We start from the raw sequence: 27,680 nt of genomic DNA on the forward strand, positions 1-27,680 counted from the left end.
ATATATCCCGAGTCGAAATTTTAGTCCTAGTTTAGGTCTAAATTTTAGTTCTACATTAAATGTTCAAAAGTGTTTTATTGTGCTCCTTTAGTGCTACAATTGGTAAAATTATTGCCATTTTCTTCACTTGGAGATTTAATGTAGAATTAAAAATTTCGACTCGGAATGTTCAGACACTGATATTTGTACCTTAATTGCAATTGTAGTTCGTCAAGACATCGTTCGAAGTGTTATCAATGATATCTTAGCACCGAGGATTTCAGTGTTCTTCGTAAAAGAATATGTTACATATCGGACGTGAGTTAAGCGGATACGGGCACAATGTGCGCGAAAGGTGTGTCGCGCAAACACCTTTGACACTACGCGACATATAAGCCCACGCTGCGGAGTGTGCCAATGAACGCGAACAGGCAAGGTGACGCGTCATCGCGTGTGACCACGCCTTTCCTCGTTTCGTTTCGCTCATTAACGTCCGTCATTAATTTACTATCGCGGCTTATCAATCCGCATCGGTCGCCGCGCTCGATCGCATCGATCGATCGGCTACCCCTGAGTTACACGCTCGCCGAGTGAGGAATAGCGATGTCGTATGAAAGTGACAGTGGTTCGATCGTGTTCAATGTCTCACCGTCGGTCGTCTTACCGCAAAAAACACCTAAACGCGAAACCCACAACGAATCGATCATTCTTGTCATTTGGAATTGGGCAAGTCTCATGAACGCCGCGACTCAATGTCGTGAAATGAAATCGTATCGCGAAATCGCCCTCTAATTGCGTGTGTGTAACGCGAGAAAGCCACGATGACGGTCTTTTTTTCAGCAACAATTCGCGAAAAACCCGCCGATTGCGTACGACGGCGGTTCTCTGCCAATGTTACGTAGCCGGAGGAGATGACCTAGAAAGCCAACCGTGCAAGGAATGACCGAAAATCGTACGCAACGAGCCCATTATCGTCCTCCTTGCCGTCCCTGCGATCGTATCATTATTACGTTAGCGAGACCACGCATTTTGACAATGTGGCAGCGCAGCCGCGTTTTAAACAGGGACGCGTTGCGTCTATCCGCTTGTATTTTGCGGTAAGAGTACGACGTAGAGAGTCTGCAACTACTTATAGTCGTGGACGGAAAGATTGTCTCATTCCCTAGGCATAATGATGTCGAAAATTTCGAACTTGGAGTATCATTTCTGAATATTCGTGCTTCATGACTGCTGATTATTCTGTGAACCGACGAGGATACTCCAAAGCAGCAGCCTAGGGAATAGAATAACTTTTCTTGTCCACGACCGTACGGTATGGCGTTTACAATTTGTATTCCAAGAAAATGCGATTTCAGAAGATCACTTTATTACGGTTGAATTTGCGGTATGAAACTGTTTCTTTACAAAAATTTGGAATTGGTGAAAACAACAATGAAGGATGAGTGGGAAAATTATGAAATGTTTGGAAAAGCTGCATGCATAATTACAAAGTGTGATATTCGGGAGGGTGAATCTCGCAGTGAAACGATCGCAAGATTACGCCTTGTGAGCTCATGCGGATTTATTTACACCATTAAGCGAACGATACAGCGGGTCGGTTTCGTGCCGAATTCAATGGACGTAGGAATGAATGACCGGCGTGGCGTAAGCCGAGACGACGACTGGCAGGAGTTCATGGGAAGAAGTCAGTTTCGCAGCCTGGTGGCCGAGCCTCTCGTTCACGTGGGCCGCCGCGTGCTCCGCTTTGGCGAATGCTACTTCCGGCGTGTCGACGACGCGTCCGTCGAGTCCGATCGGCGCACCGGGGACCAGTTTCGTCGCCAGCGCGACCGGTTGCACCAGCTGCGCCTCGGTAGCCACCACGGCAGCAGCCGGTGCACCGTAAGCGATCACGTGATGTTGATCGGCCGACTTGATTGTTTCCTTGGCCAGATCGATCTTCTGATTGATGTGAGCGGCTGCGTGCTCGGCCTTGGCCAGCGTGACTTCCGGGGTGTCCACCACTCGGCCGTCCAGCCCGATCGGGGCACCCGGCACCAGCTTGGCGTAAGCCAACGGCGCGACGTGCGTCAGAGTGGCCGGGATGTCCAGAAGGACATTGGGACGGGCGAAGGCGCAAGCCAAAACGGCGGAAAAAACAACCTGGAAAAAGATCTCACAGTGAACCTTTCGAGTGGCGAATAGCGCGTTTTGCGAGCGACGTTTGTAAAACATCCCGTCGCGTTTTTCACATCGTTGTCGTACAAATGCGAGTCTACGGATCTTGAGCTGGCTCAACGATCGAACCTGTTTCGCTTAGGACGTTCCATGTTCAAAAAGGTACGTGTTGCGCGAGTATTTCGAGTGGAAACCCATTCTACAATAACCATAAGAACATGCGGTAAGACATAAGCAATAAGCTAATTGACCAACCACAGTCGATTATTCTTTGGCTGTAAGAATCCAATTGGTCAATTAGCTTACCGCTTGTCTCACTACATATTTTTACGGTTATTGTAGAATGGGCTTCAATCGGTTGCCCTTTGTTCTTTTGAGCAACAGCGTGTCAACTCAAAGAGATCCGTCGAGAAATATTTTTGACGACGCCCGCCGACCGATTCTTGACCGGTGCCGATACTCACGAAGGTCTGCATGGTGTCTCGAAGAAAATCTCAGCTCCTTAGCGCTGCCGAAGATCAGTACTCGCCAAGGTACTCGGATTATGTGTCGTGCATCACCCTGTTCACCGGGGCTTTATATACCCCGTGGGAAAAAAGGTTCCGTGCTGAACGGCGCGCTACCAGGATGTGTCCGTCGCTCGTGGATACGCACTGCCCAATAAGAATCGACGTACCTGACATTGACACTCGCTCCTCTCGCTCTCGTTCGCGTAATCGCGAATCGCCTTTGTCGGCGCTTTATACGACGCTCGCCTAAATTCGCCCCGCGGCTAATTCGATCGGACCCGTCGTAAAAGGCGATCAGCCAATTCGTTGCGCTCGCCTCTGCGACGTCGCCTATTAGTCGCCAAATTTTTTTCATTCGGCAACTGGTAATGCAAAATTCTCCGTGTAAACACTTCGAGGACTTCCGTATTTTTCTCGAAAGTTTGCAAATATCAAGGACCACCTAAATTTTCACGATCGGCCGTTAATACATCCAATCCGACCAAATTTTTCCAACTGCGAGATCAATTTCTCCCGGTTTCTCTGAGGAAAAAACACCGTCGAGTCGCTGTTCTTTTTCTCAAAGTTGCCGCTAGGTCTATTCTATAACTTGTTAAAACATTATCGTTAAGTTACGTTGTCGTTGCGATAATGGTAGTTAAGTTACAGAATAAAGGATATATTGCCTAAATTCAGTAACATTTAATGACTGTCGTTATCGTTACGCAAATATGGAAGAGCTGCGCATCGACAACATAATGATAACGGCAGTATCGATAACAGTTACAAAATACAGGCACAGAAGAGACGTCTTCGAAAAGTTGACAAGTTGACAAAAGGCCTCTCGAATACACCATTAAACGCAAACACGAGCAACTTAAGAAAAGTTAATTCCCACCGGTATCAGCAAGAAAGGATTAAGCAACGCGCCGATCAAACACGGGCGTTCTTACTAAACCGTGCAAAAACAACAATAAGCTCGCTCCAGCGGTGATTACGCGGCAGCCTTCGCCGTCGTTCGACGGCCTTCTAGATCACGGTCGGCCTAGCGGAGAAATGGAAACGGGATCGTGTGTCTTCCCGGCCTCGTAAGAAAGACGGAAAGAAAAAAGAAAATCCATCTCCGTTTCATCCCGCTCCATTTTCCACCCTCTCGCCGCCCGCTCGTCAGTAAGCTCTCGCTTTACCGACACGCTTACCTTGCCCGGCGAAAAGATCGCATGGCTCTATAATCTCTCCCTCGCGCCCTCCCGCGATAATCCTATTATGTGATCCAGGAGGACTATAAAGGCGACCGTCGTGTCCACGACGCCGGTGTGTGCATCTCGCTACGCTGGGCTAATCGAGGTCTCCGTTACGCAGAATCACCGCCGGCATAGCGAAGAACCTTACGAGGATACACCGCGAGATGAAGCGCTTGGCGATCGTGTTGCTCGCTCTGACGAACCTGGCTTCGGCCAAGCCTGCATTCCTGCCCGTACCACTGACGTACGCGAGCCTGACACCCGCGGGGCAAATTGCTGCCGACAACGGAGCTCCGGACAAGCCGGAGGTCGCGAGGACGCAACTCGACGACAGGGTGAACGAGGCGACTCGATCGCAAGCCTCGCGACAGTCATCTCCGCCAACAACAACGTTCATCAATAACGGCCTGTCGAGCTTAACGCAGCCCGCACCCCTCGGTGCCGACGGCAGGGTGGTGGATACCGCGGAGGTCGCAGCCGCGAAGGCGGCGCACACTGCCGCGCACGCGAACGAGCGCTTGAACCTGGCGAACGAAGCCGCGAGATCCGGAGGTGCGTCGGAGGTCGCCGATAACAGCGACACTCCGGGGGTGCGCGTCGATGAGAAAATCGACCTGGCGCGCATCGTGGACGGTGGCGGTGCGGTGGTGCCACTGGTGTTCGGCAACGGCGTCGTCGTCACCGCGTTGCTGCCGGTCGATCCTGAGCTGCCGGAAGTGAACGACGCGAAGACGGTGGACGCTCTGGCGGTCGCCGGGCCGGCTCTCGCTTACGGCAGATTGGTCTACTGATCGCGCTCCAGGGGGAGACGTCCGAAGGATCCACACCGTCCTGAAGACGGGTCAACCGCTCTGGTGCCGACCGCTAATGATACGCTCACCTCCGGCTTGACTCGCGCGACGAGATGCTATTATCAGTCAAGGCTCGCGTGTATCCCTTATGCACCTCCAGATAAATAAATCATACTCGTAACCGATATTTTATCTCGTGTATAAGCGTAACTCTTAACTCACGCACGTCGTGCGTAAATACGATGATTCCTTTTATGAATCGTAGGCGAAGCCGTTCGGCGGAATGCGCAATCTTCCATATCTCACCCGCAGTCCCCGTAAAAGACCTTCTCTCTCTCCCTTTCTTTCTCGCTCAAGACGCCATTCGCGCACCCCTTGCCGTCGTCGAACGGCTCTCGGCGATCCATAAGGGCGTTTCGCGATCGAGTTAATCGGGCGATAAATTAGCGCGCATAAAAGCTGCGATATCCTCCTCGACGCGAGGCATCCCCCGCGATAAAGATCGGCGTTAGCAGCCGGAGCGATATCGCGCGACCTTGAGGCTCGACGTATTAGGGCATACTCGGGCGGATCCTGGCCCGGAAAAAAGGTGGAAACGCCGCGAAAGCCGGATTCCGATCCCCGGCGCGACCTCGAAGACACTCGCGTGACCAGTTTGGCGACGCGATCGTCTTCGACCCTCGCGAATTCGCCCGGACGCGGCGCGCCGCCAGGGCGTGGTTCCACGCCATCGGCATGCGTATATAAAGTGTCCTGGCGGCGTGTCGAATCGAGGGATACCGGTGTCGTCGATACGATCGCCATGAAGAAGAACGCATCTGTAAGTGCCGCGTCTAAGAGGACTCTGATTCTTTCTCGTCGAGACTCCGCGTGGGCTTCGCGAGGATCGTCCGCTCAACAAAGGCCTGTTGAGCTTAACGTCGCTCGCACCCCTCGGCAGGGCGGTGGACATTACGGATTTTTTCCCATCTTTTCTCATATCGCTCACTGAAAAACATTCAGTTGACTCGAACCAAATTTGCTTCTCTGAAGGAACAGAAACGAGAAAGGTTTGCTTTAAGAGAATCAAATTTTGGTTCTCACAAGCCGAAACATTTGTTTGCCCAAACCAAGTTTTGTTTAACCGAATGACTTTTTCATACTCTCCTTTATAACATACTTTTCCTTTTTCCGTAAAATCTTTTTGTATCGTCTATTTACTAAAGGGTATCCCCGTTGATCAATGATGACATTGAAATGATACTATCCTCGCGTACGCTGAACGAGCGTAATATCACTCGGCGACATTAATCTGTAATACTAAACGCCTCCCGCAAAAGCGGCGGATCGCAAATCCACGCGACCGGCGGATCGCGAGCTAACTCTGTACGTTTCCAGTTTGTCCTTGTCTGCTGCTTGATCGCGACTGGCTTCGCCAAGCCGCCGGTGTACCTCGGTTATCAGGATAGCCTGGGTCAATACAGTTTCGGCTACAGTGCGCCGGGCTCGGCTAGGTCGGAGGTCAGAACGTCCAATGGCGCGACCAGAGGCACTTACAGCTATGTCGACAAGGCCGGCGTGATCCAGATTGCGCACTACGTCGCCGACGGCGAGAACGGATTCCGAGTGGTCGCCACGAATCTGCCGCAGGCTCCGCTTCCGGTGCAGGACACGCCGGAAGTGATGGCCGCGCGCACGGAGCACCTTCAGGCTCTGGAGATGGCGACGAAGAGGGGGGAGGCGCAAAGCCAAGAGGAGAATCTGGAAAACGCGCGGCGAACCGAAGGAAAGCTGGCCGACGCGAATCCTGACGAAACGCGGGAACAACCGAGCCCAGATGCCAAATCTGCGGGAGGCACGGTGAAAGAGGAAGAAAGGAAGCAAGCATCGGACGGTGCGGAGAAAGAAAGCGACGAGAGTCTGCGAGCGGTCGCCTCCAGAAACGATGTTGATCGGAAAAGTGAGAAGAATCAGGGCGTTCGTGAGGCACGTTTCTATTTCTCACTTTCAAATTTTCCACGCACACACACACACACGTACATAATTTGAAAATATCTCCTATTCTCAAGCTCCATTCTCATATTCTCAAAATATTCTCTTCACCCTCCTTTATAATTTTAAAAGGAAAAAAATTCTTTCGTTTTTTCACGGATTCCCCTAACGTCTCGAGAGATCTTTGCGACGAACCTTTCGTTGAAAAATCTCTTACCGGTACTTCGACAAATTATCAGCAGGAATCCAATAGAAGGATGACGCAGGAGATCATTGGCGGCGCAAACATCCCAGCGATTCCATTAATCTCCTCTCACGTGCTGTTACCTCAGGCAGCGGACGAACGCGCGGTGCCGGTATTTCGGATCACCCATGGAAGCCACGAGATCGAGCCTTCCGCCATACCGGAGTCATCGATCGCGCAAGGTCACCGTGATTGTAACTCGCAATGCCCTTTACTCCTCGCACCGCTTCGATCGCTGCACACCCGACAAACGCGTTTCACAGCCTTTTTGCATTCACATTTTTCCGAAGGAACTCAATTGCATTGTAACTCGAACAGTCGGCTCGGAGAGAGGCCGTAAATACACGCGAGACTCTCGAAAGTATTCTTTCCTGGGAAAAGGTAACTCTCGCGTACTCCGGCGATAAAAAAAAGGATCGTTTAACGAAAGCTCATTAAAGCTCGATCCTCGGTCTTTGCCGTCCTTCGAAGGTCGCCGTATTTCCGGGACCAAGGACCGTCTGAGGTCGGCCTGACAGACTGGTTCGCAGATTCGTTCGTTGATAGAGCGCAAAATTAGTCTCGCGGTCGAATTGCGGTAAATTAGCGGGCAACGTTAACAAGTTCGCGCGAGAAACATCGTTGCTGAAAAATAATCGTCCGTCTTTCTTCCGCAGATGCTTCCGGCACGCCAGCGGGGACGGCCCTGAAGAGCGCAACAGTCTCGACCAAAAAAGCCGCAATGCCGAAGGAGCAGATCTCTTCGCAGGGTTCGAACGACCAAGCTGAGCCCGTGAACACTCTGATAGCACCATTGAACGTGATCCCGCTGAGTTCCTCGTATTCGAGTTTCATCAGATACATATCGCCGACATCTCTTCACTACGTCACCTACAACGTCCTGTGAACGAGCAGCATCGAGAACGCGATCGATTATCCTCTACGTCAAACTTCTGAGGATCTCAGAAACGAAAGAACATTTTCCGCTCCAAACATGCTCGCTTTGAAGCGTCTCGGTTTTTCCAAAATACGCTTCATGTCACTGAGCTTCCCAGTGATCGACAATCACTCCCGAAGGTCATCATCGGCATTAATCCCGTATCTCGAGAAATGTGTAATCGCGCGGTGAGCAAATAAAAGATTCTGAACGCAGCCTGAAAATAATCGAGTCGCGTCGGTTCTTGCGTTTGTCAAGATATTTTTATTCTTCTTTACAAAATAATGCAGGATGTGGTCGGACAATACAACGGAGTAGTACGCGTATTATAATCGACACTAAGGATAACGATAATGAAAATCAGTATCGTCGTCGCCATCGCCGCCATCGTCATTTGTCGCACTAGTGGAATCACTCGTTTACACTTATCAACGTAAAGTAATATTAAGTATAATGCGTAGACGCGAAGTTTCGTCAAATGTCGCGGCGAGTCTTCCTGGTGTCGAGTAGTATCGGATATGCGTCGAAGCGGACCGGATATCGTGACGTTGAAACGAAAAGAGGATCTTCGGTTACTTCGAGCGACAAGGCGCGCCGAAGTAGCCGAAGAGGCCGCAGGATCGACGCGTCACTAATCGCGAACTTCGTTCAGATATTCGCGAAATCTCACTTCTTCGTGTTGTCCGGACAGACAACCGGATGTCGCTTCGACACACTCCGGGTCACTCGAGCGGAAGGTCTCACCGCGATACCTCGCGATACTTGCGCGCTCTACCTCGATGGGAACGATGTAAATAATGCCTGAAAGCAAGCGCAGCTCCTTACAGCCGAAGTGTAAGTAGATGGGAACCTAATTCGAAAGTAAAAAAGTAATGATAATAATAATAATAATAATGATGCTCGATGATAACGATTAAATAACTACTACAACGCTACTATGTGACAACCGCTGCGTACACTGTACCAGTTAGAACGAATTACATTTAATCACTTTAATTACGTTTAGGGAATTCTCAGACGAAACGATTCACAGGACGAGAAAAGTGCCTCGCGCCGAGTTCCGCGTGATTCCGCTTAAAAGAGCTCCTCGTCGGATTCCTCCTCGACGGATGCTCGGGCGCGGGGCGAATACTAATTTAAGTAAAACAGCTGGCGATTCGGGGACAACGTTTCACTTTTCCTCTTCTCCATCGAGAACACAACGATCGATTCGCCGGATGTGCTCGTTCTCTCCGGACGTTAGCCGGGAGAGTCAACCGGTCCGCTTTTACTGGCCCGATTTGCAACGTAAACGCGCCGAGAAGAAGCCGATCGTAGTTGCAAAAGATCCAACAGGCTGCGTCCTCGCGGACGATTTCGGTCTCGCAGAGGCCTCGTGTCCTGCGATTCGTTACCACGGCCGAACGAATCCCGAGACCTGCAATGAGCTCGTGCCGTCCGCGATCGGTACCTCGCCGTCAATCTGTTTCGTCCAGCTTGTAAAACGACGATCGTTCCTACTTCGCAACTACAACCGCTTCTCGTGCACGCGTCAAGCGTCGCGATACTAAGACCGTTCTTATCGCGATAACGGCGTAATCGACACGGTGATCAATTGATACGGTATAAGGCGGAAATAACGGGAACGACAGCGATCTTGAGACACGTCAATACGACCCGTCAATATCGACCTACGTCGTTTCTTCGACAGTGTAACACAATGTCAACGACTAATAATTGTAATAATAATAATAATGATGATGATGATAATAATAATATTAATTGTAATTGATATCTACGTCGTCTCTTCACGCCCCGCCGTTGCCGTTCTTCTTCTTCTATACATAACATTCTCTTTTACATATATATATTTATATATATATATATAAATCTAAATTTTAATATATATTTATAATGTTCATATATTTATATATAACACACTCGTTCTAGACGTCAAACGCATTGACTTCGAAGCTCGGATGATCGACACCCTCCGATCCTTCGTCGCGCGTACTTTGTTTTTTCTTTATTTTCTTTTTTCTACTTACTATCCGCCCATCACTTGCTCGGGCCCCTCTATTCTCAACCCCCTTCTCCAATATGCATTCGCTATGCCGCTATCAAACGGTGGAAAATGTTACCGATTGCGACGACAGGATAATGCATAATAACGTAACGTCACGGTGTACGGCGAAACGTTACGCTCATATACGCTCTTCACGAATTGTGATACTTCGTTTCAGCACGTGCACTTTAAATCAGAAGACATCTCAAAGTATTCGTTTACAACCTGCCCGCGCGGATATACGTATTATTTGTACCTGTGAGCTCGCCGCGACGTTTCCCTAACGATTTTGATTGCGATCGATCGCAAAATGCGAATTCGCTGCAGTTGCATCGAAGTTGCGTCTCTCCCTTCCCCTCTTTCTCTCTCTTTTTCTGAATTTTTTTCATTTTTCTTCTTTTTCATCCCCCCCTCACTCTCTCTTCCTCTTCTCTTCACAAATTGTTCGTCGATTACGGCGAAAATTCTCCGAGCTGAACGTTATGAAAATAAGTTACTTTCGCTTCTCCCTGAAAAGCTAATTTCATTAACCCGTGCGCGGTTTCAAAGGAGACTCTGTGATATACCATTGACTCACGTCAATCCGAGCAAATTATATCCAGAAAACAGGATATAGAATTTATTACAGGCATGAATTGCGAATATCTCTCGCCGCGATACTCGTTCGTCACTGTACATGGCGCAACAATCGGAGAAAATACTTGGTGCAAGAGATAAAATATTCACTTAACGTTACGTGAGCAACATTAAAACAATAATTCCCAAGTTTCTCTACTTCACAAACGACTTCCGCCCGATCGTCACTGCCGTTTTCTCCTCCCGATCGTTTTCGAATCAATGTCGATCGCTGCCTTCGACCGAAAGTTTCCCAACGACACTTCGCGACGGCGAAGCTGCGACCTTTTCGTTTAGGGAGGGCATCGCTAGAATCGGTCGAAAGAAATCTCGTGAGCGGACGATTCCGGAATGAAAGAGAGATTCCTGCGTCACTCTGCAATCGGAGGCTGAGTCAAGATTCTTCGCATTAAAATTCACCTCGAATGCGACTATGCGCCTCGCTATAATCCCTTCGGACGCGTCACGCTCGCTTTTCTTCGATATCACGGCGTGTCTCTCTTTCTCCTCTCTTCCGGTTCACGTGGAATTTCTGCTTCCTCTTAAACGAAAAAATGAATTAAGCGATCGGGCCGACGCGCGCTCGATTTTCCACGGAAAATCCGCAACTTTGAGAATTCCGCCGCGATCGAGTCGTCGGTGTCGATGTGAACGAAAGAACGAGGTGATTCTCTCGCGATCGACTCGCGTAAACAACGTCATCGACAACTCGTGAGACACCTTCGCCTTTTCGCCTGTAAAAGTCTCGCGGCTTGATTCGTCTCACGCGATTCTTTTACTCGAGAAGTCCAACGGTGGTCAAGACTAGTCTCGCGGTTCTTCCTCGGTCGAATCGATTCGAAAATCGACGCGGCACGCGGCCTGTCGGGAATATCCATAATATTTCTTTTTCCTCTTATTTATACTTTTTTTTTTTTTTAACTACACCTCGCGAAACTACTGTCGACTTACCTGGCGACGATAAAATTTATTATTTAATATTTTCTATCTCTCTTTCTCTCTCGCTCTCGTTCTCGCGCTCTCTCGCTCTTTCACTCTTGCTTTCTGTATAATGTTTTGCTATTATTAATCTCCCTCTCTCCGCATATACAATGTATACGAGTATGACTGTATAGCTGTGTACGTGTACGTGTATGCACGCGTGTGTGTCCGCCGCAGCGTACGCACGTGTGTGGGTGTAGTAATTAGCTCGTCCTGACTTAATAATAACGCATCGACGATCTCGATTGACTATGGTCGAAAGGCGCGCGCGTTTCGTCGCACGCTAATTATGGACAATTGACTTCGTACTCGTTTCTCGCGAGAAGGAGAAAAAGAAAGGAAGGAAAGCACAATCATCCTCGACGTCGAACAGCTCTATTTTTCTTGTGTCATTTTCTCCCGAACAGTCCCGTCGCTGATTCTTGCGTCTGAAAATTCGCGAGGAAAGAATATGCTCTCTCCGGAAGAAGAAGAAGAAGAGGAAGAAGAAATCGTTGGAGAGCGAGGTCATTGTCACTGATCAAGAAAAGAACGCGTACGCCCGCCAACGATAAACTCAATGAAGAAAAGAAGTGACAAGTTGAGCGAAATTCGACGTCGGTGAAAGAAGCGTGAATTCTCAAACGCAATACATAAATCATCCGTTGCGTAACGACGGTAATTAAAAACATTGCGAATCGCGTTATCTGCGGTGTTTCGATGGAATACTGCTGGGAATACTGTTGTATGGTTCTCTCGTTGTGTCTAACTTTCGAGAAGGAATCGTTAGATTAGCTGTGGCTCGTGAACGCGGCGAAATATCCTTTTAATAATACTGTTTCATACGCGAATGTCTGCTGCGTGAGTTTTCCTTAAATACTGACAGTAATATTTCGATAGCGCTAAAAGAACGGCTAAAACGTGAATTACGTTAATGGAAAAAGATCCCGTTGGAAAGATCTATTATTACCGATTGTACTAGTAAAATTACACATCACATGATTATTAATTGATCGCGACTTAATTTTTAACGTTTAATCCTTTCACTTACGTCGTCAATGATCTCACGCTTAGAATGTAAATTCGACTAATTTATAATGTATCGTCCATAACTCGATACGAATAGAGATACGAATGAAAAAGTTTGCTAATTCCGCGTTTTTTTTTTGTCATCTTGCCGCCTTGAACGAACGACTCGTTACGAGAATACTCCTAAAAACTACGGTAAAAGATCTACCGAAGAAACGTCGACGTTGTTCCTATTCCTTCGCAAACTCCATCCTCCTCCTCATCGCGTATAATTATTTGCAGCGTATCGCTAAACTCTTGTCTGTCTAGTAGTACTCGTCGAGCAACGAAATTTACGAGTGCACCTGTTTTTCCCGTATTTTTCTTTTTGTAGATTCAGCTTATCACAGTCGGAGCTTAAATATTAAGTACATGCGCGTGCATTCGTCGATCCCTCTGTCTTGATAAATTGTAAATGATCAGTTTTCGAAAACCCTTGGTCGAGTACTCCCTTTAAAGCTATCGTAGGTATCGATAATTAAGTGAGAATTGCGCATTTCAGCATCGTTATCTGTTTTTTACCGTTTTTCCTTTTCTGTAAAATATCTCATTTTTCCTCCACCTCATAGCCGAAGCTGCTGCGTCTCGTACTCGGGCGTGATCGTGCAAAGTAACAAAGTGGAACGTTCCGAAATTCTCGAGACGTCACATCCGCCTAGATCTCTTTTCGTGTTTCTTTTCGAAATCAATCGGAAGCGAGAGAGAAATTCGTCGATACGCTGCAAGCAGATGAGACTCGGGACGTACCGTTTCTCACGAAAGAATGAGACCTCCGATCTTCTCACCGGACGAAACGAAGAATAGTTAGAAGTTCGCTGACACCTACACGTTAAACTACGTTAATTTGGCTAATCGTTAGTATCCACCGCTATTCTCTCTCTCTCTCTTGCTCTTTCCGCTAATCTGGGAACACTGAGATACAGGGACTTATATACATACACTGTATACCTCGATCTCGCTAATATGCTATGATACAATCTATCTAATTTAGTGACCGTCTTGTCGCCTTGTCGGCGAATTTCGGCGTTATCAACGTAGATGCGACTCCGCTAGAAAAGAAGACAGTCGGTTCCCTCGTGAATATTCCGACGGCGATCGGAGAATCGTGTTCATTACTTTTGCCTACCATACGACGCGCACGAATGTACACCATTCGCCTCATCCGTTCCTTTACCGAATAAAGCGCATGATCTGAAAATCCTCAAGTTCGCTTAACTTACTCGCACGACGAGAGGCCTTCGACGGCTCGATTGTCGCGCGCGTGTCATCACACATACAGCGATTTTGACGAGCGACGATTAGTCGATTAATTAGACCGATCATTGTCCCGCGTGTGAGAGTCAGTGGAGTCTCTTCATTCTCAGGGTGATGATTTCGAATAATGAGCCGGACGCGGATGCTGAACTCGTACATATCTAGAATACGGTCTAACTAAGTGTACTGCTGCTTGCGAGTGTCGATGACGGTGTGTACGTGGTTGTATGTAAACGTGTGTGTCTGGTGGTGTAGCACAATGATGTACATAGGACAGCACCATGCAGGAGAAAGATTTCGTCCAGAAGCCGGAAACTACAATGTCACTGTTCGCATGTCGCTCTTGATTCGACGGCTACGCGTGCTTTCGAAAATTCTTTTTCACTCTTCGCGCGATATGGAAAACGATGGGAGAAGATACACCGATATGCAGTAAGAGATCGAATTGTTGTAGAAAATTTTACGTGCTGCATTTATACGGCTCGTTTCTACGTAATCAATACAAGGCAATTTGATTGTCACATATTTCATTTAGTTCTCATGGAGTAATAAGTCTGATCGGCCGCGAGAAAGTTTGTTCTCGCAAACAGCGATATCGTCGTCGAACTAACAGCGACATAATAGTGCCTCAGTGAGTGTCCACGTGCTGAAAAGATCAAAGTTTCGAGTGATAGCAGTAACAGTAGAATTATAGTAACAGTGGTAGAATAGTAATAGTAGTAGTAGTAGTAGAGTAGGCCGTTCGAAGTAGATGGCGAAGGGGAAGACGACGACAGGCAGTAGCATAACGATAGTTCGATGATTAGTTTGAGCTGGAAGAGAAGTCGTCAGGAGAAGAGAAATCGAAGTGAATCTAAAAGAAATAAACGAAAGTCAGTGAGACGAATAGAAAACGTCGATCTCTCGATTAGGAAAAATCATTCCTAAATCAATTACACCGTTAGTTGAAGTATGCACAATCGAAGTCTAGGAGTCTCTAATCACTTCGCTGAATCAAATCTAAATCAAATCTACTCGCGACACAATCGAATTGGTGCGGTGTTTGCGGGAAGAAAAGAAAAAAATGAACATACTACTCGATCGCAAACGGGGAGAAAATTATATTCAACGGAACTCCATTGGAAATCGAATCTATCTGTACTAACACATACATTATCGCTACAGTTGTCAACGGAGATCGCGATTGCAAGTATCACAGCAACGTGAGGCATCTCCCCTTAGTATACACAAGCCACATCGAGAAGAAGGACGCACTGTGGAAAGTCTTAGATGGTAGAAGAGGATAGGGTTACAGTACATTTATATATATACATTGAGATAAGAGTGTATATATATAGCATGTATATAGTATACAGACAGATGTAGAGCTACATAGATATACGGATCGCTAGAGGTATAAGTAGAACATGATATATGGAATACGAAATTATAGAGTGCCACTAGACTTAATTATGCAGCTATGGTTGTCGACAATACAAAACGTTAGTACGGTAATGGTCAAGCTCGCCAGAGATAAACGCGACGTCCACCCCGACAATTCTACCTCCCTCGATTCGTTTGCTCCGCGAATGAAATGCGAGTCTCATCGATATATTTCATTCACACCATTTTCACCTGAAGACGGCAATGAATTTTTCGTTGTTCCTTTTGGAGCAGCGAGATTTAAAAACTGCTCCGACTACCGATTGCTGATTAATTAGGATCCTAAGAGCGTTTTTCTAGCGACTTCGACATCGAGATAAGATTAACGATCGGTTCTCGATTCGACATGTCCGATTTCGGTTGGAATCCAATTGCGAGGGATGCGAATGGACCTCGAGAGTGATCTCTGGCGTAATCGGAAGTGTGTGTGTATATAGATATAGATATATATATATATATATATATTTGTATATATATATATATATATATATATACCTGATAGGCAAATGTTCGTGCTACTGGAGCAAAATAATCGCACGGCTTCCGATCGCGCTCGCAATCTCGACGCACGCAACGACCGACGCTCGGATCGATCGATCGGCGGAGACATTACCAACGCATATACAAATTTACTCTGTGGATCGACTCGATCCGTTCTCTCCTCTTTCTTTCTCTCTTTAACACCACATAAACGCCTCTCTTTCGTTTCCCTATTCATTTTCTTTTCTATCTCTTTCTATCTTTCCTCCTTCGTCATTTTACCTCGCGCACTCTTCCTCGAATTCTAAAAAGGTAATGACGTTGATCCCATAGAATACGTGTTTTAAACATCTAGGCACAATTCCTAATGATTGTTTTGGGCGAGCTTGTGCGCAAGAAAATCCTCCTCCTTTACTTCCGAACGGCGGAACTTCGTTTCTCGATCTTTGGACGCGCCAAGGTGCTCTTCTCCGTTCTAAGACAATGTCTATACCGATTTTTTTTTTTGTTAACGGAAACGTATAATGACAGATAATTTTCTAACAAACACATTATCGTATATGTGAAAAATACGAATCATTAATCTTTCTCATTTCTTTTCTAATTCAAATTTTATACATACTATTTGACATTAGGTATTTTGATTTCAGTTTCATTTTGAACATATTATTTACTCAAACGATTGTAAAAGTAATTATGCACTTTCCTCGCATCATTCTGACAACGAAGATTCTTCGGACGCGTCGAAAGATACGAAACACCAAGTTTCGATCACCCTTTCTTCCTGTGTAGATCGTTGGTTAATGATCGTCGCGTGTGTGAATCGCGATTGTCGCGCACCACGTCGTTTGATCCACATCAACGCGACGTTCGGGCAGAACAATGAGGTGAAATTAAAAAAAACTAGAAGAACATGAAACAGAGAGCGGGGACATGAGCGGGGAGGAAGTGTGAGGATCGCGCGTACAAGGAACGATACAAAGTTGCCGCGTGCACATTACGAATAAGAAAGGAAACAATATCGATCGCACTTGGAATTAAATCGACTCGAAGTTCTTCTAGTCACCCTTATGAATCGCGCGACATGGGAAAAGGGCACGGAGGTTAGGGCAGGGAGCGAAAGATGGTAGCTGGAGACACAGAAAGAACACAAAAAACGGGTAGGTTTATTTTTTTTCTTCTTTCAATCGTTTTCTTGACAAATCGAATTAATATACGTACGTACGTGTACTTTCGTCCCGCTCGCTCGCGAAGTCTTTTTATTCTCGCTTCGACATTCGGTGATATTGAGGGATGATCTGAGAGGGAATGAAAAAAAAAACAAGTTGTTGGAGGGAAGGGGAAACACAGGGAAGTTTGATGGTGACAGAGAAAACGGTACAGAGATTCGCAATGCCAAGTACAGAGTCGAGAAAGTGTACAGCAGGAGTGTGGGGTTGGATGCGGGGTAATTATTTCGATTAAAAAATCATTTCATTAAAACGAGATAAAATAAAGAACAGGCAAGGACATCGATTACTTACGAGCCGCACATAAAACGCATCGACGATTATAGTAAGAGCAAACAGTGGTCGGAGCGGCAATAGTAGCACTCATAGTAGTAGAGAGTAATACAGTAGTAGAGTAATATAATAATGATAAGAATAGAAGTAGTACAAAGCATACGATGTATATATATATATATATAATATGCATACATACATATATAGAGAGAGTATGTGAGAAAGATTTAAGAGAGATAGAAATATGTAGATGATGAAGAGATAGATAGATAGATAGATAGATAGATAGATAGAGAGAGAGAGAGAGAGAGAGAGAGAGAGTGAAGACGTAGCATATAGTGACAGAGACAGAGCTAAATGTAGAGAATCGTGACGATCTGCATTGCTCCGCCATTAATCTTGTGTGTTCAATTCCCTTACTTCATTCTTCCCAATCTGATTTTCAATTGTTCGAACTTTACTGTCATCATTTGAAACTGAAACAAGCAATGCGAATCGTCGTATCTTCCTGAAAAGAGAAAGGAAGAAGAAGAAGAAGAAGAAGAAGTAGAAGAAGACGAAGGAAAGAGTAAAATGATAGTAGAAAGTAGCGAATAGTAGTGAATGATAATGAGAATAGTAATAGTAGAAGTAATAGTATAGTAATAGTATAGTGGTAGTAATAGTAGTTATCGTAACGGTAGATGAAAATAAAACGAACAGTGGTACCGCCATTCGAGAGTGGTGACTCGGAAAACTAAAATTAGAACGATTACACAAGAAAGTATCGATGAGGTTTAAAGTAATACAAATTAAAAAGTGCTTCTACCGAAAAGAGTAAAGTTTCTCTTCTTCGGCACGTAATTAAGCGCGTCATTAATGCTAAGATTAAAAAAAAAAAAAAGAAGAAATTAATTAAACATAAGAGTAAGATAATTATATAATAAGAGCAGATAATTAATAATAATTAGCGCTAGAGTAATAGTAAAGAACGCAATCGCAGTGGCGGTGATAATAACAACCGACGGCGATTAAGAGTATAAAAGTAAGATTAAAGTAAGTGATACGAGAGGCGGAGGGAGGGGGGAATAAACGCAAAACGATAGATCCAGCGGGAAGAAGTAGTGATAATGTGATAATACCGATAATACGTCAAAGTGGAGAACAGGACACTCGTAAGACGCTAATGCGTAAGACAGACCTGGAAGAAGCCGCGTAAACGTATAATCGAAATTTTCCGAGTGCGCTGTGATATGTGCGAAGAGTATTTGAAATAGTTTACGCAATGTTCCGCGCGCGCGAACATGCGTAACGTAAAAGGTAAGTGGGATCGCGCGTTGCACTATGAAAATGCTCGATGAGATTCGAGAGACGTATCACCGATTTACGTAACATCATGTTTACCTCGCCATGACAAGGAAAATTGCGCCAAGTTCTCGCGCGATATGTTCCGATCCACAAAATTCGAAAGCGAAGTGACAGAATTTCTCGCCGTACGAAGGTAAGAAGCGTCGCGCTAAAGATCAAACGGTACCGAAAGCGCGCCTCCAGATCTGTCGGTGGAAAATCGATGCGGAAAAGTACTTTCGTTTGTTAAAGAGGGTCCAAGAATCGAGGTATAAAAAGGTCGTGGGCGATAATATCAACGATATCGCGTCGGCATACAGGTGTGTGTTCTGTGTGAGCGTATGTCGCGCCAAGAAGGCACGTGGAAGATCGTCAATCGTACATGTTCACGTGTGAAAAATCATGTGTATATATACATACCTATATGTATAGTATAGGTATAGTACATCGTATTTATACATGAATACCTATATATACCTCGGGTGTGTATATGTAAATGGTAAATGCTAACGTGTGAATGTGCGCGCGTCTCTCACGTAAATGCTGATCGATAATAGAAAGGATCGTCTCGGCGATCCGAAAATCTCTCCTTCCCTTTTCTTTCTTACTCCTCCTCTGTTCTCCACGTAACTCCTGTTCCCGAATCTTTCCTTTTCTCCCTTCTACTTCCCTTTTTTCCCCTGGCTACGCGCTCGCGTCGCGCTACGCGATGCGCAACAAATGAAAGGATCGCTCGCGATCTCCGCTTTCAATCTACCGATCGACTAATTACCTAATTGAACTTACTAAGAAAGAGCTTAACCGTAAAACGCCCGCTCTGACAATGGTTCTCCGTTAGTTTTCTCGTAAAAAGAAAATTGTCTGCTTTGCCGGAGACGAGCTGATTGTGACTTGCAACGCAATTCCTGGCCCATATTTTGGTTTTCTCTCACGCATATATATATATTTTTTTCTTTTGCGTTTAAAGATTTGTCGATTTTTTTAGAGCGCGTCTCGCCGGCGATCGAAATCCTGATGACGTGTCTCGCGCGACTTCTCCATTTGTTGTTAACATGCTGGGTTATCGAAGCGTGCACAGAGATGCCGAAATTATTAAAATAATTCTGACTTTTTTTTACTTCTTGATAAATACCTAATATCATCAAATATAATATATTCTATAGGAAAAAGATTGTATCAACCTAATATTAATCTTATATTTCTATCAACGTTATTATGGAAACAATAAGATAATTAATAACTAATTTATAATGTTACTTCTATAAGCAATAATGCTAATTGTAACGTTACATGAAATTTATAATATTTGTCGAGAAAAAAATTAATGGAAATCTTGTAATCATTTTCACACTTTTGTGCATATGCTGGTCGAAAAATATCTCTCGAACGTCCTCGAGACCTCCTCATAGCGAATGATGACACGCGAGATCGTCACCGGATATCGATAAGACCAGAGAACGACGTCTGTGAGACGAGGGAAAGAAGGAAGGTAGACACAGAAAACCAAGGATCTTTCTGGGCATAGATTTCGGAAAGTGTGAGAGTCGAAAGTTGAGGGCACGTCACGATGGACACGAAGGTTTCTGCGAAAAGGTGAAAAATAGGCGGCAAGATCGCTGGAAAGGCTAAAGCGATATCGAAAGAATCATAAATTTAGCATATGTACAATCTGAGATTTTCCACAAGAACCTCGAATGCTCCGAAAGAAAGAAGAGAAATATCGAGAAGTCTCTACTCTAAGTTTTGTTTAATATTACTGGGGGCAAAATATTCTCTCGTTTATACATTCATCATGCAATTTTTATCAAGTTGATCAACGCGGCTGATAAAAAACTCAAGTAACGGTATAACAGTAAAGTATCGTCGAAACACTAGGTAAGAAAATGAATCGCGGACAAAGCGGTTCTCGAAGACGCAAAATTGTCTTTCCAACAGTTGTATGATCGTTTTGCGGGAGAAACGTTGATTTTTAGTTATCGATCTAGACACTTGCGGACAAATGAGACGCGACAACGACGCGAATCGGGGGACGAGTCAACAATTTTTAAGTCTTCTTCTTCTTTTCCACGTTATTTACACGTTACTGGCTTTGGAAAGCTCGCGAATTCACGCTAATCGTCCGCCAGTTCGGTGAAAAGTCTCTCGGAGAAGGAAAGTCCACGCGATCGGTGCGAGGGAAAGATTTACAATCGCAAGAGTACGAATGATCGAGGGAAGGAGGGGAACACGAAGAAAGGGGGTTCGGTGCGTGGCAGCTTATCACGGCTCAGAGATTCCCTTCGTCAATTGTCGATACAGAGAGTCGAGTGATTGTCATTTAACTATACACATTACTTAGTCTGGAGGCTTAATTAGAAAGGAGCTACTACACGATTCTAAGACGCTACTAACGTTTTATCTCGCTACTCTCCTCGTTACACGGTCGCGCTCTCGCAATCTCTTTCTTCTCCTCCTTCTCTCTTTATCTCTCTTCCTTTCTCTTCTCGACGCTTAGCTAATTCCTGAACAGCTTAACGACTACCGCTTAGTTAATTTCTACAACTCTTTCTCTCCCTCAGAGCTATGTCTCGCTAATGTGTCGTCTATCGAGAAGAAACAAACGCATCCTCCTACTTGCCTGAGCGAGATCGAATCTACTCGGTATCTTCATTTTCGCCATCGCGGATAAAAATCACGACCAGAACTTCGAGGAATTACGCTTCGTCAGATCATCTACGTTCGTTTCCCTTTCTCGCGACGCACAACGACATCGACACGTTTGCGACAGCGACGTGCTCTCTCGTTTCACGCTGTTTCCCTTTCGAGTAGAAATCCATCAAAAATCCGTCGTTTGAGACATAAAGAAGCCCGCTCGAGTGGCTTCTTTCCCTTTACTAGTGCGAAAATTTACGCGCTCTCGCGATGGGTCGAGGGTTTCGCGATTCTTAGGGCAATACCGTCTCCGTTCGTACGCCATTTTCTCGGGATCTAATACTAGCGTGATTCTCATGGAAGTAAGAGCAGGCAAGAAAAAAATCGCGGAGTCACTCAGCCAACAGGCACACCAACGAATAATCCGCAAACCCTAGCGATCTATGCTCGTCGAGACGTGTTGCGTTTGTTTCAGAGAAGAAATTTCGCGTGTGGTTCCTGTCCTGTTGTCGCATCAGTCGAGATAACGGCGGATTGGAGTGGCAAAAATACGAAACAGCGATCCAAGTTAAAGATGACCGCTGTTTTAGTCTCGAGATATATATTCGGTGAATTTGCTTTAGGACAACAGTGAAATCGGATTTTCGAGATGTCTGCGTTTTAGCGTTCTCAGAGTTTCTTTCGTGATCGTCTTGTTAACCTGACTGATTTGGCAGCGGTCGCTATCTCGACTTTTCCCGACATACGCGATCCGTACGAAACGCTCGGTTACAATCTGCTCTTTTACCGTCGACGACCTATCCCGAAGACCATGCGTATCTTTGTTACCGTCCGCACTTGGGAGACCCTGTGTGTGTCTTTTAAACGCTTGTTCACCTCTTACTTTATAAACTAATGTGTACTTAATTTTATAATTTCAAGCTGCGTCCCTCCGTACGACGTGTGTATTCATGTAGGCATATATATATATATGCATATATGCATATATATATATATATATATATATATATATATACATATATTCGTGTGTCGTGAGTGCGTGTGTTCGAGATGTTTTATTGCTGCTCAGCCGCTGTACCGTGTACATTGTTCCTTCGGTTTAAACGAGAAATGGAAAGCAGCCGCGACGACGACCAGTTGCGACCGATTGTCCGTCCAAGAGCAACCGCGAGAAACGCGAGATCTCGGTGACGATCGCGACTGACTTCTCCCTCTCTCTTTTTCTATCTTTCCTTCTCCTACTCTGCTCTTCTTCTTCCTCTAATCTCGACACTCTAACTCTAACACGGAAAAGTTTGATAAGAGAGAACGTCAGCGGGTTCGTCGTCAAGACACGTCGACCACCGACCGACCTAAGAGCCGCGTGTATCGACGCGCCAACGGCGGTGCACCGCGCGTCAATGTCTCGCGTTTATTTTTCTTTTTCTTTTAGATTTGTTCCTTTCAGTTGTGAACGACGCCTAAGGCCCCGATTAGGCAAGCAGACCATCCTGAATTTCAACGATATACCTACGATATAGCACAGATATAGTCATTTAAAAAACTCATCATATACATATATTTATATACCTCCGCGCCTCTGCCCGATCGCGCTGAAAACACTGCGTGTAATGGGTACGTGTGTGATCTGTGCATGTATACGTGCGTTCCCTTTGTCTCTCTCCCTCCCCGTTTCGTTCCGTGTGTGTACTTGAGTTCCGCCGCATTATACAATATATATATATATATATATATATATATACATATATATACATATATATATNAATTCATATAGATTAAACTTCTCTCTAATTTATGTGATAATCCGTAACGTTAGTAACGTAACCTTCTCTCTCTCTCTGTTTCCTCTCTATTAGACTTATCCCTTATTAATAAAATATAGATTATATCGAGATGCAGCCGCGGCGCATTTTGGACACACCTGTTACAATGCGATATATCAAATATATAGTAGATACAAGTCGTGTGTGTATGTGTGTGTTGTGTGAGACTCGCGTCTGAGGAGTGTGCATGTGTGTGCTTGTATACGCTTACCTAATATATAATATATATAGTTTATAGTATACCTTCTGTGTGTGTGTGTGTGTGTGTGTGTGTGTGTGTGTGTGTGTGTGTGTGTAGGCTAAGCTTCGTCTAATGCGTGGCTCTCTACCAGACCCCGAATTTCCTTGGTCCAAGTGCAATTTTACACCGCGTCGTGCCCACCGATCTCCTCCACTCGCGACCCTCCCTCGACCGGAGCGAAGGACGAACCGATCGCCGAGTCCGCGAAAAGTATTATCTCAGACACGACGTCGCGACGGAGAGCCGTTTCGATCGGTATCGTCCTCCCGGCAAGCGATTTTGGCATCTACCGCGCGGGGATGACTCCCCTTCCACTGATCCATAGGCTCAACGATTCCTCGCGCGCGACGAGTCTTGGGAAATTTCGGAGTCTGAATATCTACGACACCATGTAGCGAGTGCTGGCTACTCCAACCCTCACCTCGGCCCCCCTCAACCCAGCTAGTGATATAGTCGATCTATCCGTCTACAGGGTGCCTCTTCTTTGCCTATCACGCGAGGACTGTCCGAGCGGAAAGGAGGAAGGCCGACCTAGCGTGTCGTGCGACGCGGCGCGGGTGTGAACCGGATGATTGTGCGATCTTAACGTCGGGCACCCTGTAGATTGTCTACGGCCCATAATAATACAGCTGTCCCGTTTCCATTACGACGTTTCTACTAATAGTTCCTTAATGAGAGTCGACTCGCGCGCCGTTCGCAAAACGAGTTTACTTTGGCAATTAACGGGAGAACCTCGCGCTGATTCCCCCTCGCGAGCAGAAGAGCTGATTGATTGTCGCCATTGGAACGCGGTGGATCCTGCGAGGAAAGAAAAGGCGACGACGGTCAGTCGCCCTGCGTAAAGAGATTCCGAAGGAAGAAGGAAATATTGGCTGTGTGTTTTGTTTACGTGCGTGGGTGTGTGCGAGATGACGCATCGTCGACGATCGACATTCTCACCGACGTCACTTGGTATCGGGGCGAGAAACGTCTGTCGATCGATTTCAGGGTAATCCAGCACGGTGACGTGTGTATCGTGTGGTTCCGCGTGGCTGCGCGGCGACAGGGGAATGTGCTAAGAAACGGCAGACAAGTAGAAAATTCAATTAGCAACCTGGCGGCGATTGGTGGGTGCTCCGACGTTGCGACTCGCGGAGGATAAAAGAGCTCGAAGTCGAGCAACGTTTTATGAGGCTTTTCAGGTACGCTTAGACGATATCGTGCCGGAAGTAGGACTGCACGGGAGGCCCGCACGGTTCTCTCTTCCCCGTTGTGGCACTATACAATATAACGCTACGCCTCGTGACATTCAGCAACAACCGAGGAGATACAAACGAAAGGTCGGTCGTGTCCAGAACGTAAGAAGTATCGGGCGCAATTGGCTAAAAAAAAAGTACCGGCGCAAGACTCTTAAAAAGTACAACGATCGAAACGCGAGTGTGGCCGAAAAAACGATTCGAATAAGGAAAAGTCTGAAAACGCCTCTCTTGCTTCAATTTCAGATCAATGTACAGTCGACGTTAAGGATGTCGATTAAAACGAGAAAGATCAATCCGTCAGGCGAGGTGGAAGAAAAAGCAGAAACTATATCGCGCGCTGAAAAGTTTGCGTGTGCGTGGATATAATCGTGCAAGTGTGTGTGTGTATGTCTCTGTTCGTAAGTGTGCGTGTGTGTCGATTACTTACGGGCGTATTGTTCTCGTTATGCCCCTCGTGATAGGCGATGATTTTACGGTCCAGTGTGCTCGGAACGTGTCACGTTAGAATGTATAAATGCAGTCGAAGTAAATAACGTAGTATCAGAGGTCCGAAAGACAGATCATAGATGCAAAGACTGGCCCCTTCGCTCATGCCGGCTACTCGCTACGTCTCTAAACAACTAGCTGATTGGTCGGTATTCGATCGGCGAGACGCCGATTCGGGTCCATCGCGAGAAATTGCATGCGCCATTTGGAACCTGAGAATCGGCGTTCGCGCGCAATCGAACATGAATATCGTTCGCACGGCTCACCAAGAGATCCCATTCTAAAGTTTTTCTTTTTTTTTAACGGTTAGCCTACTTTGGCACAAACAACACACACTCTCTCCCACCTTCCCTATCTATTTATCTTTCTTTCTGCCCAGGCCGGCATTCGCTTTTGTTTCGAATTTTCGTCACTTTCCCATGCCTCGTACGGTGTTGCTGCGCGAACACGACTTGAAAACTTCTTCCCTCCCCTCTAAGCATAGAGTTTATCCATTATATCGCGCAATACTACTCTCTCGCGAACATCTTCCACGCAAATACCTTTCTCTCGCACTCGCTCACACTCTCTCGCTACTCTCTCTCTCGTTCATGCTCATTTACGCCTCAACAACAATCTTCCACGACGCGTTTTCGCCTTTTTCTTTGTTCTCTTCTTTCTTCTCTACGATCAGTTACGTTATATCAGTAAAATTTAATTGACTCCAACAGAACATCGATCAGACAGAAATACGCGGGCTTTAGCCGAGCGCGCGCGCCTCCCGACGAGGAACGACTGGGGGAATCCCCGTGGTCGCGGCGCTCGATCAAAGCTCCGTCACGCGTAGCTTCTCGGCGAGGACCTCCCGAGCTCCTCGAGGACCGTCCTTACCGAATTTGTTGCTCGCCTCTACCTATTCCCCGTTAATACGATTCTATGGATCTAGCTTGGTTATACGAGAATTCGAATTCGCGAATTTATACGCGTTCGGCCGACGCGTGTCCGTCGGCCAAAACGATCGCTGCCTCCTCCTCATCCTCGCGTCCACTCGCGAACGGACACGGCACACCCGTCCGAGGTGCTTTTCCTGCTTGTTTTGTGTTTTCATTCTTTCTTTACCCTCTCACAACCGTCGACTACCGAAGGAATGCTTGGATATCAGGAACTCTCAGTGTGATAGATAAATCGCGCTCGTCGCGCGATGGATCGCGTTCACTCTCATCCATCGCGCGCGCACCATCCTCAAGGCGACCCGAGTAGCACCCGCCGATCCGCCTCAAATAACACTCTCTCTGCGCGCGCTCTTCGCACGTAGCAAACTTTTTAATTAGCGATATGTTTAACACAGCAGTGCCTTTCCGCCTAATCTCGATTACTTGTCTCGTCGCTTACTATACGATTAAGATCCTAACACATGCCTAAGCACCTATTCTAACTAAGAAATCTGCGAGTTGTACCTATGCATCTGTGTACGTGTGTGTATGCGTGTGTATGTAGAAATCAGGGGGCGGTAGATATAATTTATCTCGAGCGCGGCATTGTATGCGACGTGTCGTGTGTGTGTGTGTGTGTGTATGACTGCGTAATCGTACGGTCTCGTGAAGACGCGTGTGCGGGTGCGATAATACTTATCTCCGAACTGAAACGTACAAATGATAAAAATGCCACCTGCGACGACCGTACGACGCAAACGTCGCGCCGCATGGGCTAGCGCGCGGGGGGACTTGGTGATCTCGGCCGAATGATCGGGCGGCCCGGCTCTCGACCCCTTCTAGAAGCGTTCGACTTCGCCGGACAGTCGAGAATACTGAAGGTACCTTCGAGGAACGAGGGACTCGCGTCCTCGAAGAAGCATTAACGTAGGTCGAGCGCGGGCCGGACGTGCTCGGCACGTCCTCCGAATATCCTTCAGCACGCAACGAACGACTTTGATAATTGCTTCGCTTCCGCCTCGCGAACGGATCGACCTCGGATGAATGCCGTAAACGAGAGCTGATCTAAAAAGGAACTACGAAGCCATCTACTCCATCGTGTCCCTGTGCCTCGTCGCATCGTTCGAATCGCGAAGACGAAGTCGGAGAGGACGATCGGTTCGCCGGCGGAGTAAACCTCGCGAAAGCTGCAGCAAGGGTCCCGTGACATTTTTCTTACTCTTATAACGCGCTCGATTTAGAAATCAAGCGTATACCTGAGCGATACTCGATGCTCGCGTCGCTCGTCGTCGTACTGCCGCGGTAGAAGTGTGCTAAGTGTGTCGCTGGAATAGAAGATTGTCTCGCGCGAGGCAGTCGCCCCACTGCTGCTCGGATCCCACTCACGCGTCGCGCGCACGACGAGCGAGACGATCATCGAGCACCCTGGCCGCGCAGCACTCTACACTTCGTGTTTTTTTCCCTTTCCTTTCTCTCCTCGTGCTATTCATCGTCGCTCGCACGCGCCAGCTCGTCGAAACACACGCTAACGACGGCGACCTGGTTCCCGAAACCGATCTACACGGGCGCGCCGAAACGGCAAGCCCTTGTGTCCGTGCAACTTGAAAAAACCCTTAACCGTAATCAGTGTGGCGATCGGCGCCGCGGTCGAGGCGACCGAGACCCGTGCGATCGTGGATTTTACATGTACAATAATATAGGTCTTATCTTCCCTAGCGTAAACTCTGTACAAGAGTCGAGGACTGTCCGTCAGCTGTGTGCCGCTTCCTCGCTCCCGTCTAATCCTAACCTACCTCTCTTTTCTTCTCTTTTGTTTTCACGTATGCCTCCCAGCATCCATCCGGCAGAGCCGGGGATCTTCCTTCCATCGCCTTTTTCCATTTTTTTTC

At 46.6% G+C, this 27,680-nt stretch overlaps 3 protein-coding genes across 8 annotated transcripts; 2 read left to right on the forward strand and 1 right to left on the reverse strand.

Moving 5' to 3' along the window:
• Nucleotides 1–1,357: 1,357 nt before the first annotated feature.
• Nucleotides 1,358–3,906, reverse strand: LOC106746869 (cuticle protein 18.7-like). Of its 6 annotated transcripts, none has more exons than XM_014623989.1 (3): nucleotides 3,824–3,906; nucleotides 2,601–2,789; nucleotides 1,358–2,121 (listed from the first exon to the last, which is right to left on the reverse strand). In XM_014623989.1, exons 2-3 carry the CDS (start codon nucleotides 2,610–2,612, stop codon nucleotides 1,591–1,593), a joined length of 543 nt encoding a protein of 180 aa, XP_014479475.1. In that variant the 5' UTR covers nucleotides 2,613–2,789; nucleotides 3,824–3,906; the 3' UTR covers nucleotides 1,358–1,590. The 6 variants fall into 6 exon arrangements, with proteins under 6 accessions (XP_014479475.1, XP_014479474.1, XP_014479471.1 ...); XM_014623988.1 differs by having other exon boundaries at nucleotides 2,601–3,087; nucleotides 3,824–3,902; XM_014623985.1 differs by having other exon boundaries at nucleotides 2,601–3,227; nucleotides 3,824–3,877.
• Nucleotides 3,907–4,021: 115 nt separating this feature from the next.
• On the forward strand, nucleotides 4,022–4,659 carry LOC106746649. Its single transcript, XM_014623445.1, has one exon. It carries the CDS (start codon nucleotides 4,033–4,035, stop codon nucleotides 4,657–4,659), a length of 627 nt encoding a protein of 208 aa, XP_014478931.1. The 5' UTR covers nucleotides 4,022–4,032.
• An 802-nt stretch (nucleotides 4,660–5,461) lies between these two features.
• LOC106746651 lies at nucleotides 5,462–16,954 on the forward strand. The gene is made up of 4 exons (XM_014623446.1): nucleotides 5,462–5,479; nucleotides 6,037–6,615; nucleotides 6,870–7,068; nucleotides 7,531–16,954. The coding sequence occupies exons 1-4, from the start codon at nucleotides 5,462–5,464 to the stop codon at nucleotides 7,758–7,760; spliced, it is 1,026 nt and encodes a 341-aa protein (XP_014478932.1). The 3' UTR covers nucleotides 7,761–16,954.
• The last annotated feature ends 10,726 nt before the right edge of the window (nucleotides 16,955–27,680 follow it).

Source organism: Dinoponera quadriceps, unplaced genomic scaffold (assembly GCF_001313825.1).
Source record: "Dinoponera quadriceps isolate SergipeBrazil2010 unplaced genomic scaffold, ASM131382v1 scaffold1565, whole genome shotgun sequence".
Taxonomy (NCBI): Eukaryota; Metazoa; Arthropoda; class Insecta; order Hymenoptera; family Formicidae; genus Dinoponera; species Dinoponera quadriceps.